The 13,451-nt window shown below is 34.2% G+C and overlaps 2 protein-coding genes across 2 annotated transcripts in view; one reads left to right on the forward strand and one right to left on the reverse strand.

Moving 5' to 3' along the window:
* LOC133338860 (protein ROP) overlaps positions 1-13,451 on the forward strand; it is a 324,624-nt gene that overhangs the window by 148,340 nt on the left and 162,833 nt on the right. The gene's annotated exons all lie outside the window — the stretch shown is intronic.
* The window catches only part of LOC133338927 (microtubule-associated protein futsch), an 84,143-nt gene that overhangs the window by 18,211 nt on the left and 52,481 nt on the right, over positions 1-13,451 (reverse strand). Inside the window, exons 2-6 of the mRNA XM_061547056.1 lie at positions 13,243-13,341; positions 2,821-2,993; positions 2,508-2,730; positions 2,289-2,447; positions 67-2,210 (exon numbers count right to left, since the gene is read on the reverse strand). Of these exons, the coding sequence (XP_061403040.1) occupies positions 67-2,210; positions 2,289-2,447; positions 2,508-2,730; positions 2,821-2,993; positions 13,243-13,341 (2,798 nt within the window). The remainder of the gene's footprint in view (positions 1-66; positions 2,211-2,288; positions 2,448-2,507; positions 2,731-2,820; positions 2,994-13,242; positions 13,342-13,451) is intronic.

A 13,451-nucleotide genomic window follows, 5' to 3' on the forward strand; every position in this document is an offset into this window, starting at 1 on the left:
CTCAGCTTCGTCGGCTTCCACTTCTTGGGCAGTTTCATCAGGCTCTGGGGTTTCTGAGGGAGGGGCGGTGGGCTCAGTTTCATGTTTAGCCTTGCGTTCTTCGGCTTCCACCTTGGCAATGGCGGCTTCGATCTCCTCTTCGGCACTGCGTTTGCGCTTCTTCTCCGATTCCTGGGAGTCGCGTTGGTGCTTTTGGATTTCCTCCTCTTTGGTAACACTGCTCTCCTCCTGTTCGACAATGGAGTCCTCGGTGATTTCCTCCTTTTCAATGATCAAGTACTCGTCGTCTTCTTCGGCTTCGGTTGTACTGTCCTGTTTTGTAACTTCGCGAATTTCAGCCTTGATTTGTTGGTGGCGTTTCATTTCGTCGCGAGAGAAGACCGCTTCGATTTCCCGCACCACCTCTTGTTCTTCCTTGAGGTCGTCTAGTTCACGCTGTTTCTCCACGTCCAATTCCTGGGAGGCGGTGAGTTCTTGTAGCTTTTTGGCAGCAGCAGCATCATCGGCGGATGGAGTAGAGACTAGGCTGGAGTCGGTGGTGCCGCCCTTGTCCAGGCGGGCTTTCTTAAGATCGGCAGCTTTGGGCTTAACCGCCTTGACAGGACTGCCAGGAGCACGTTTTGAAGGCGATGCACCACGTGGTCTTCTCGAGATAGGCTTACGAGGTTCGGCGGCCTTGGTTTCTCGTTTCTCAGTGCTACTGACTGCGGTGCGTGTGACTTCCCTTCGGGTACTCGAGGTGGTTGTGGATGTCTGTCTAATGGACTGCTGTTTCGATTCGAAGACCTTGCGATTATTGGCTTCTTTGGCGCTTTTGGCCGGTGTACTGCTGGGACTGGCCTTAGCTGGACGGCTGCCAACTTTGGATTTGACCTCTCTGGTAGGTGGTTTAGCAGATTCCTGTTTTCGTGGAGTTGCTGTTGGCGAACTCTTCTTTTCGTCCTTCTTGGCAACCTTGCGTTCCATTGATTTGGGAGGTCGGGTATCGATACGGGAGCGTACCAAGGGCTTGACTTCGGCCCTGGGCTTTTCAGCCTTAGCTTTGGCCGGTTTGGCGGGTTTAATGGGTTCGGCAGCAGTTTCAATTATATCCTTGGCTGGAGGTGGAGCCTGGGGTTGAGGTTTGACTATGACAACCTCAACCTTCTTTTCTGTGCTCTCCTTATTATCGACTTCGGCTTCTACGGCCTGGTCCACTTGGTCCTCCTCTTCTTTGCTAGTAGTTTCAGCCATTTGCTCTGGCATAGCTTCGTCGCCAGTCTCGACGGCCTGTTCATCCGCCGTCTCGATTGAATCTTCCTTCTTCTTAAAGGCAGCGATTTTCTCCTCCTCCTCCTGATATATCTTCTCAATCTTCTCCTCTTCGGCCACAACCGAGGAGACTGATTCCTTCATTTTGTTGTCTTGTTGCTGCATGGTGGCCAGTGTGGCCGCTGTCGCTGCTGGAGGGACAAATCTGCCGGGCTTCGAGGGCATTATAGGCCCGGAGGGCTCAATGGCCGATTTCAGAGTTTTGCGGGTTGTGACGACAGTCTGGATGGCAGGAGCAATTGATTTGGCAGTGCAGGTTGAATGCTTCATAAATTCCAAGTGTTTTATTTTTTCCAGACCTTCTTGGATCTTGTAGTCGGGCGTACTACCGGGGAAGAGTATACGTGTGATGCTGTCATCAGGATTGGCTGGCTGCCAGACAAGCAGGGCGCAAATCGAAACCAGATTCTGAAGGGGGAAGTTGAAATCCTTGGAATCGCGGGCGGCAAACAGTCGCTGATCCCCCGAGTTCCATTTCTGCAGGAACTCCTTGACTTCGCGTGAATCGCGAGAGGGACTTATGACGTACATGTCCAAGGTGCCATGGCCCACCTTGTGGTATAGGTTAATGGGTTCGGGTGCTCTATAACAGGTTTGTGGTTTTAAATCTAACGACTTTAAGTCACTGACTAGATTATGGCCTCTCTCAAAGAGATCTATCAATAGTGGATTGCGATCCTTATCACCATCGGGACTAGGCAGACCGCCCTTGCGATCAGGTATATTGCAAAAGAAATGGCCGATTTGTGGATAAACGGGCGCATCGCGTTTACGCTCGACCACCGAGCTGAGACCCTGGATGTTGCTGTTGTTGAGGCGGGTCATAAGCACAGCATCCAAACGATCTAGGTGGCGGACGAAATCCCAAAAGCAGGCCTTGCGATTAAAGCCACCATCGACTGCAGGGAGGGGGTGGAGAAGAGGAATAGATTAGCAAACCATTGTGGTAAGAGGGGTGGGGGTGCGATTTTACTTACCCAACATATTAAAACCGTTGATGCCAAATAGGGCAGCATCACCCTGACCGCCGGGGAAGACATATAGTGTGGGATGTGTGAAGCGTATATTGCCAACAACGTCTGAGGTCTCGAGTAGTTCACGTATGGATGTGGGCACCAACATGGGAGCCAAATAGTCTGCAATTACGATGGGAAATTAACCTCAATGGTAACGGCCGGTAATAACGGATTACTTACCTATAAAAGCATTTATGCTCTCACTGCTGGTATCCAAGACATCGACTGGATTAATGCGTATCTTGCAGAGGCGGGCATAACTTTTGTCTGGCAAGGTATGCCATAGGCCAGCATCGGCACAGTGGATGTTCATGGTAATGGTATCGGCATAAGCACGAATAACTCTTTGGACATCATGTTCTTGGAAAGCTTCGGCAAAGTCACCAACCGAAAAGGTTCCATCCTGCAAAAGAGAGGGAAAGAGAGAGATAGAGAGGGCGAGTATTAGAGCGTATAGGTTTAAGGCAATTTGAGTTTGTTTTTTAAAACCCACCTGTAGTATCCAGGAACCATTACCCGAAAAGGTATAGCCGGCATGTATGATGTGACGATGCCTGGTGAAGCTGCTCAACATGTTGCGCATACATTGTATAAGAGTATTGTATTGGGGATGTATCAAAACTTCAGTGACTAGATTTTCGCTAGCATACTGAATGAGTCGTTCGCCTGTAAAGAAAAAAGGGAGAGAGAGAGGGATAAAATTAATGAAGAGTATGTTGGGATGGAAATAAAAGAATTAATTGTGGGTTTAATAGAAGTTTTTAAAATGTGGAAAAGAGGAAAAAAATGTCATAAAAATGAATCATTTTTTCGTTTGCCAAAAATCTGTTAGTTATCCTTTTTTGTGACAATGGTATAGTGTGTGTGTGGTGTTACTTAAATACCTGCCATCCCATGACATTTGGTACTTAAAAAAAGAAACACACACTCAACCATTGCCAACTATTTTGGTAATAGCCATCTGCACTCTTGGCAGCGATTTGTTTGCATCTATGTGGGTGGCTGGCAAATATTTTCTCAGCCATTTATTCTAATGCGTTGCCACACATCCTGCGGTTGTTATTGTTGCTGTTCAGATTTACACTTGACAAAATATCCCGGTTTTGTTGTAAGTGTATTTGTGGATTGGATTTTGGCCAGGCCTGATTGTGAGTGAATATTGAAGGATGTTTGTTTTTCATTCTTTAAACGAGAGATTCAAATTGAAATGTTTGCCTCTCTGCGATCCCAGTGAAGGGGTATCAATTTTCAATGTTTTGTAAGGAAAAAAGAACTTAAACCATCGGGACATCATAAACTTGGATTTTATAAAAAATATTTATTTCAAGTAGATACCATAGGCGTTGATTTAAAAAAATATTTTTTCAAGTAGCTCCCATAGGCGTGGATTTTATAAAATGTGTTTTTTTTAATAAAAGTAACTACCATAGGATTCGAATTTTTAAAAATGTTTTTTCAAGTAACTACCATAGGTGTGGATTTTTTAAAAATATTTTTTTTTCAAGAATCCATATGACTGTCAATTCCTCTTCTCTGTGGGCTTTCAAAAAATCTATAGAGATTCTTGTAAAAATAAATCCTAAAAATATGCTATATTTTTTATACCATCATTCTTTCCAAGAGCCTATTTTTAACTATCCTAAAAGTATGCCTTAATTTTTCTTTTGAGAATCCACATTTTGCAAAGACTTCTTTAAATTAAATCCTTTTTCTATAAATAAAACTTGAAATAAATCTCCATATCAATATTCGCCTGAAAGTATGCATCACATAATTTACGTTTAACCTTGATATGTTCACAACATAACCCGATAAACATTATTTGCTTACCACACACACACGAACACACAAGAATGCACACTGATAATTAACATTTATATCTCAAAGGACACACGCACACATTACAGATAGCCAAGGATATTTTAGTGGTAGAGAGAGAGCAACAAATAATGCGGTTATATTTCCCCATTGAAAGCTTTGGAAATGCAATTGTTCTGTAAAACCACTGCCAGGTGTCAATATTACCATCAACAACCGGAGATTTTGAGGTAAATGTGTTGACCACTTATCTTGGTTTTTAGTATGGAACCGTTTTGGAAATCTCTGACATTCGTTTTAATGGCATTATCTAATCCACCCACTCGTAAAAGGAAATCCATGTAACCGTTAAAAATTCAAAAGCCAAATCGCCCACAAAGGATGTCATTCATTCGTTCATTCATTTACCCTCTTGGAGAGATAAGAGTACTCTGTTGTTGTTTTGTGATTGACAGTCACCTGGAAACTTATTGAACTTTGCTGACGGATGTGAGGGAAATGTTCACATTTCCAGATATTATTTTGAAAAAGTTTTGAGTGGAATATATTGGGTTGTGGGGAGCAACTTTTGAGGCAGAGCGAACTTTTGATAATGCTGGGAAATTAAATATTTAAATAGAAAACAATGCGACAATTGTTCTTAACTCCCTACAGTATGCTAATAATTTTTATATTCAAACAATAAATGAGTTGCGGGGAGAGAGAAATTCAAAAATGAATAGAAATTAAATATGAATTAAAGGAGAGAATTCGTTCGCTTTATTTCATAATTAATTGAAATTAAATATACATTATATGAGAGAAATGTTTTCTCTTTGCTACATAGCTCCCTAAAGTATGCTTTGAATTTTTTAATATCAAAATAATAGTATTAAAATAATGGCATTATTTTTTTTGTTATTTTAAATTCTCAGACTGGAAAAATAAATTTTGTTTATTTGATATTTTCTAAAAATCTAAAAATGGAAATTTTGTAATTTTGTTTTCTTTCCCACATCCCCTAAAATTATGCCATATTTTTTTCTCATCTCTCATTATCGCAACACAATGAATGAATTTATTCATTATGCTTGCCATAAGTCCCCAATCAAATTATCTACCTTCTAATTTATCTACACACACACACCCATTCGTGTATGCTGTTGTTGTAATAAATTACAATAGAGCAAAAAACAAAAAACATGAAATGAATCTCTAAATTCCCCAGCCTATGATTAATCACAAGTTTTCGTTCAAAATGTTTTTTTTCTATTTTTATGGATTTGCAATTAATTTCTTGTTCATGTTCTTTTTCTTCTTCCCCTTCAATGGCTTGTATTGTGGTAAATTATTTGTTGAAATATGGAAAATGAATGTGAATATCCATTGTTTTCTATTGGTTTCAGGGCCATGGTAAAATATAGGCAATGCCAAACCTTGTATTATGGAACTTACATGGCTGTATAATAATTATGGCTAAGTAATTAGTTACTTGAGTAGAGATGGGATTTTTTTTAATAAAAATCGAAAAATAACTATCACTCTCAGTTAAGATGAAAGTAAAAAAAAAATATTTTTCCTAGGACCCTCCCCTGCTGCCTAGTTTTGTTTTATTAAATTTTAAACTTTTTGGCAAGTGTTTGTGTTGCATGTTTCGTAAATGATGCTAACAATACCTCTGGGTGGCCAAAAGACAAACAAAACGACACAATTTAAACACTTTTTGGGGTATACATTTTTTTTGGCCAGCCAACTTTTGGTGTGGCCTTAAAAGGAGGCCACTTCAATTCAATGGCAGCAAGGAAAAGCATTTTTGTTTATTTTTTTCCTGTTGTTTTTTTTTTGTGATACAAATTCTCTATGGTGCGGTTTCTAAGTTTTATGAATATTTAAAATTTAATGGAGAGAAATGACATCAAGGGGCCATGATTTATATAACAACGGACTTGCCAAATAAATTCAAATAAATTTTTGAAAAAAATCAGAGTGCGAGATGTGAATAAATATATTATAACTAAGAATAAAGCTCCTAAAAGTATGCTTTAATTACTAATAAGATTATTTTTAAACTTTATAGTTCCTATATTTGTAGGAATATTTTTCATAATTAAAGAAATATATTATTGAAAGTATGCTTCACTTTCTACAAATTTTTTTTTACACCTCTTGATTCCCATCCTTTGTGTTTTAATGTTTTTTATTAAACATATAAATTGCCATAAATTATTAGTAATTTATCAAATTTTCACTTGCAGAAAATTCTATGGAAACAAATTTGTCCTGACAATAAAGTCATTTATTTGTTTATTGGTTTCCCCTGAGGCAACTCGCTCTCTCTCTCTCCTGCTCACCAATCATCAGCACCAATAACTATGTTGAATGCAAATGCCGTTCACTGCAAAAATTCCTATGCATTGCTGCTAAAAAAATATCCTTGGAAATGCACAATACCCAACAAATCACTTGAGCAGAGTTTTTCCTAACAAACTTCTTACAAACAAACAATAAATCGAGTCAATATTTCTTGCTAATTTTTGTAGTTGTGATGTAGTTAAAGTTGTTTTTCTCTGAAAGTTTTTTTTTCAAAATTTCGTTTGCATTGAAATTCGATTATTTATCTATCATGAACACTCATTCAAAAGGGGGTTGATGATGGTGACGAAAAAAAAGCATTGAAGTGGTATTTTGTAATATGATTCCCTATTCATGAGAATGATTGTACTATTATCCCCCAAGGGCCAGGCATAGATCTACTTGTTAGCATGGTGACAATTGTCGGAAAATACTGGGGGTTTGGGAGAAAACAGCTAAAGAAAAATTGGCAATCAACATTAATGCCAAACCAAGTGAACATTAAGCATACACTTAGCTATACAAGGATATGACAAACACTATAGGAGGGGGGAGAGTGGTATGGAATGTTGGGAAACAATTTTGAAAAAGAAATTGTTAATAAATTATAATTTTTAATTTTATGCCTTGCGGAATTCTAAGAAAATACTTTTAACTCTTTTTGTTTGAGCTGATCTTCTAATTCAATCATTTAAATATTCGCTCTCTTAAAAACTAAGAGATTATATTACTAATGCAATTTTCTTTCTCCTTCTCTGAAGTGTTTATGGCCCAAATGTTGTTATTGGAATTTCTTTAACAATGCACCTTCAAAGATTGCTTATTAACGTTTAATTTATATTATTCTTATTTTCTTATTAGAAATCTTAACGGAAACTCCATTAAAGAACTCCTTTCTCTTAATTAATTACCCACATGATGTTTTCTCCCTCGTTAGTATGCTCTCAACAACAACAGCAACAACAACGACTATAACAGTCGTCCATAAAAACAAACACTCAATGATAATGTGAGAATGCAGGCATACTCACATGGTTGTTTCCTTGCATGCATGGGAATAGGAGAGAGAGTGTGTGTGTGTGGGAGTATGGTGAATACACATTGTGTGGAGTACTATACTTAACATGAGAGCCAAAACAGAAAGCAAAACCGAGCAGAGCTGAACTGAACTGCACTGAGAAGAGTAGTGAGTGGTAAGTGTTTGAATCATATGAGTGTAAGGGAGCTGTTAATACCGTATGTTGTGTTGTTGTTTCTGCTGCTGCTGTTATTATTGTTCTTGTGTGTACAAACAATGACAACAACAATAAATGTATGTAGGCAGTGGGTGTGTGCCCGGGTGTAGAAAAAAGGGCCTACAGAACCATTTCAATATACTATGCAAATGAATAGAGAGAAGCGCCAACTGCCAAATACAATAACTCTCAACCCCCTTTTCTTGTTGGGCGTTCTTTTACTGTTGTTTTTCGTTGGTTGGAGAGCCTTCAAGCCCTTGTGGACCAAAAACAGAAAATAAAACGACAACTGAAAATAACAGCAAACACGCATACCTATTAACACACTTATTGGCCGAGTACAAACACACAAACATCACACACACCCTTCACTGGAACTCTTGCGTACACACACATCTATTTGAAATTGGAATGTGTTAAATATTGCAAATATTTAGAGCATATTTTTAGGCTAAACAAAAAATGTGTACCACATTGGCATTTGACAGTTTTGATAAATAAAAGGAGCATTCATTCTAATGAAAATGCCTATAAATATGTGTTGTGTGTGTAATTGAAAAACATACAATGGGAAAAAATTGAACATGTCTACAGGTTTGTGGTTGTTTATGTTGTCATTATGTTGCGGTATTTGTGGCTTGAAATCAATAGTAATAAATTCATTTATATTATTATTTACAAGCTAATGGAGATATATGCGCGTTGTAAACTCAATTAAGTGGAAACAGTGTAGGAGTAGAAGTGGTAAAATTAATGGTCTATGAAATAATTGAGGGAATGGGGGAGTACGGAAATTTTGGTTGTTAAATATATGGCGTTGTTTTGGAGAAGGATATAAAAAAATTGGTTTAAAAATGGATAGCAAAAAATTATCTCTAATTATTTGAAATGAAAAAATATACAAAAATGTATTTAAGAATTCTGTTCAATAATAAAAAATAGCCCAGGAACATATTCCGCATATTTATTTCAAATCAGGGAATAAAACAAAGGTATTAAAAAAAGATTACATTCTGGGATTTAGACATATCCTTAAAAATTCACAACATCAACATATAAAGGATAATATAAGAAAAACTAAAAATTAAAGAGAAAAAATTCGGTGACTTAGAATTCTTTATAAAAATGAACTGCCTATCGGCTTACAAAGAGGAAGATAACTTTATGGATTCGCTAATAGTATTTTTAATTATTTTTCCATCTTCCCCAAAATAATATTTTCTTATTAAAAAATATATATTTTATATATTTAAATAATAAGAACGTGTAATATGTACCCATTACATGACCTGATTTTTACGAAAATTATAATATGATGTAAACCTGTTTGTGCCATATGTTCACTATGTGTACTGCCTAAAAGTATGCAATTTGTTTGTGACAACACGAAATTAGAAATCTCATTAGTGACAAAACAAGTATTTAAATATGTACTCTTTTTTAACATGGTGTTCAACTTAATTTGAGTTTATATTTGTGTCCCCCGAAAAGTAGGTGAATAAGAACAGAGTTGCCACAAGGAGGAGAATTAAGCACCAATAAAAAAAAAGAAATTTTGAGTATTTACTTTAGGATCTAATTTAATTTGGTCATATAATTAATTTCATTTTATTCCTTTTTTTAATTATATAATTCCACTTTGGAACGTTTTAAATAGAAATAAAACTTTGGAAAAATGTTAAATATTTTTAGGAGTAATGAAATGAAATTACTTCCATTGCATATTTTTAGGTGTACTGAAATGACTTCGCCTAAAAGTATGCACTATTTTTTAATGTTCTGCATCACACTATTAATTAAAAAGCAACAAATGAGATTAAAATGAATATTAATCAGCCTAAAAGTATGTTCAATTTTTTAGTTTTCTGTTTCACATTTTTTAATTAATTACATTAAAAAGCAACAACTGATATTAATATCCGAACTCCTAAAAGTATGCATTTAATTCTGGTTTTTGTTTGTTTTGTTTTAACCAATTATTTTAATAACTTTATTTTATTGCTGATTATTCATTTTTTTATTCCAACAAACAATAATCTAATTTTATTTATTATTTATTTGCAAATAAAATAAATGGGGAAAAATATTTTCTTAATTAATTGTAAACATCCTTGAACTTTTTTGCTAACAATATGTTGTTTGTGTTTTATTTTTTTTTGTGTTCTGTTTGTTATTCACAATTAATTATTACTTCATAACGTGCTTATAGGCGAATTAACACAAACAACAGCATTAATTATAACAATCCACCACACACACACACCGCGTACACACAAACAATGAATGCCATGAACGCAGGCACGCACGCAAATTGTCACGTAATCCAGACATAAGACATAAGGTGGCTGACTGAATGGGATGCCTATCAAATCACATTATTACACTGTTACCTCCCATACATATATATGCCATTATTCTACAATCCACAATTTATATAATGCGACATTTGCAATTCTGGAGGCATTCTTGCCACCAAACACACACACACACACACTTAATATGTCTGTGATGTGTGTGGGTGTTTGGCTTGTTTGAAGAACAAACAATCATGTCCATCATTCTAATTAAAATTTACTTTCAAATTTGTGTTGCAAACATTTTGTGGATAAAATGAAATGAGCCATATAGAACCACACACTCTCTCTCCTCTACTTTCAAGTCGCATTCTCTCATCTGCATTAATTATCGATTCAATACAATTTGCCGAACAAACAAACTTCAAAGTTGACACATAAATAATAGATGTTGGTACATTAAGTACTTCTTAATGTCAGGGCAAATAGAAATTAAAAATTTATTATTGAAAAGAAATTGACATGGCAAGGATGTTGTTACTTGTAAAGTAATTTCTCTTTGTATTTCAATTAATAAGGAAAGAGAGGAGGATGTGTAATGTGAGGTATACTATTAGGGTGATTTGAAAATGAGGTATATTTAATATAATTTTTCATTATTTGCATAGTGGTTGCCTTTTTTATTAAAAAATTATTTAAAATATAAATTTAAACTAAAGAAAATAATTGACATGTGTGGCGTATGATGATTGATCACATAAATGTAACTTATACACCACAAAGCCTTAAATAAAAATAATCATACGCCACAGAGCCCATAAGAAATTAACATTTTCTTCTAATTTTAAATAAAAATAATTTTTTAAATAAAAATAGAAAAATTGTACGAAACTTTGACCTGCTACACAAAAATAATTCTGTTATTCTAGATGGCAATTTCCCTTTGAATTTCAGTTAATAAGGAAAGAGAGAAGGATATGTGACATGGGGCATACTTTTAAGGTGATTTGAAAATTTATTAAATGAAACCTATTTAATAAACATTTTCATTAATTGTATCTTAGCTATCGTTTTTATTTAAAATATAAATTGAAACTAAATGAAATGAAATAATTGACCTAGGTGGCGTATGATGATTGCCCATGTAAATGTAACTTATACGCCACGAAGTCTTTAATAAAAACAATCATACTCTGTGGCGTATGATTGTTTTTATTAATAATAATAAATTATTTTTTTTTCTTCTAATTTTAAATAAAGAATAAAAAAAATAATATATATAGTATTTAATAATTTTTTATTCGAAAAATCAAAATCAGATTCAAGATCAAGAAAATCAATCATATATAAAAAATTAAAGAAAATCTTGAAAAAAATGTTATAACTGTTATAATTTCTCATAATAAAATTAAAATTCAAATACATTATGTTTAACGCACTTAACACTTAAATGACATTTCAACCATTAATAATGCACACAACAGCCTTTTCTTAACATATCCTGTATTTCTACTCTAGCGAATCTAAAAATATTCACCTACACACATCCATATGCTTGACATTATACTTTTAGTAGAGAAATTTTCCCCAACAATTATATGCTTTAATATAATTCAAGTGCACATTTCTAACTTCCTGTCACAAAAATTATTTTATAATAATAAGAAAAAAAGAAAAACCACGCTTCACAAAATGTTATATAATTATGTGAATGCTTCGCAGTTTGAAGGATATGCAATTGTGCTAAGCCACATGAAAAACCCACTCGCTCTCTCCCACTCTTTTTTGGTTCACAATAAAATAAATAAAAAATAGTGGAAACATATAAGCTTCGGGCAAAATTTTGTTTGAGATGAGTTTGAAAAAATGAAGGAAAATGCATGCTGCACATGTGAAATGCATTCATTGCACTTGAAAAGCAGGCTTATTAGCCAGCAGAAGTACAAGCGTTTGGCATTTTGGGGGTTTTATTTGAAAGTCATATGAGAAAATTTATTTGGATTAAGGAAAGTATCCATACAAATGCTAGAGACCAATGAAGTCTGGATGATACAGACATTACCAAAATAATAGATGTGAAAACCGTATTATTTTAATAAATGGCCCTGGTGGCGTATGACTATTGATATCACTTATACGCTTTGAATAAATATATATTTGAAAGTACTACGAGCAGTTTTTCAAGGATTAAGGAAAATATTCAGACAAATGTGGGTCCTTAATCATTCAAATCTCATTTCTACGAATTTTCTATACAAAGTAATAATTTTTTGTCATAAATAAGTTCCACTGTAAGCACTATACATATGTTTTTGAGTTTAAAAAAAGGATTAATAATTGCCTGTGAAAAAAATTAAAATTCAACCACAAACAACAATTGCCATTGAGAATAATTTAAATAGAACAAATCTAACCGCTTTATGTTAAATCATATCCCATGTAATTTATGAATGTGCTAATTTGTTGAAATTTATTTTCGTATACCCGTATGTTAAAATTTTCTCCGGGGAAAATATTTTGAAATAAAAACAATTACGAAAAAAAATCTATTAAAAACAATTATATTAATTGAAATAAACGACCAGGGTGGCGTATGACGATTGACCATGTAAATATAACTTATACACCATGGGGACATAATTAAAAACAATTATACGACAACGGGGAATGAAATTTTACTCCAAATTGCCCTTGAGAAAAATTTCAATAGAACAATTCTTACCACTTTATATTAAATCTTGTCCCATGCAATTTATTAATATGCTAATTTGTTTAAATTTATTTTATTATATATTAGAATTTTCTCATGGGGAAAATTTTGAAATAAAATCAATTACGAGAATGGAAATTCTATTTAAAAACAACAACAATAACATTAATTGAAATACATGTCCTGGGTGACGTATGATGATTGATCATGTAAATATAACTTATACGCCATGAAGACATAATTAAAGATAATCATACGCCAAAGGGGAATAAAAATTTACTCTCAATTGGAAATATTGAATGCCTTATAAAATAATCATACGCCAAAGGGGAATTAAAAAATAAAGTGTGCTTCCCTTCGAATATTTTTTCTTAAATATATTTTTTTTATATTTCTTAAATATTTTTTGATATATTTTTATTTTTTATATTTCTTGAATATTTTTTTAATATTTTTACCTATATCTTGTTTTTTTATATTCCTAGTTTAAATGTTAATAGAATATATATTTTTTTGGTTTTACTTACCATAACGTGCCTCCTCTCCTTCGGGTGCATGCTTGGTTATAGTATTCAGTTCCTCTTCCAAATCGACATGACAATCAGCTACGTCCCATGAGAGGAAACCTGTAAATTAATACAAACAAATAGAAAAAATAGTTTATTAACAAATAATTCTATAAAAAAAATTGTTTATGAATTATAAAATAAAATTAATCATACGCAACCTACATCTC

The sequence above is a fragment of the Musca vetustissima genome, unplaced genomic scaffold (genome assembly GCF_032173495.1).
Source record: "Musca vetustissima isolate MV318-11 ecotype Yass unplaced genomic scaffold, APGP_CSIRO_Mvet_v1 utg704, whole genome shotgun sequence".
Taxonomy (NCBI): domain Eukaryota; kingdom Metazoa; phylum Arthropoda; class Insecta; order Diptera; family Muscidae; genus Musca; species Musca vetustissima.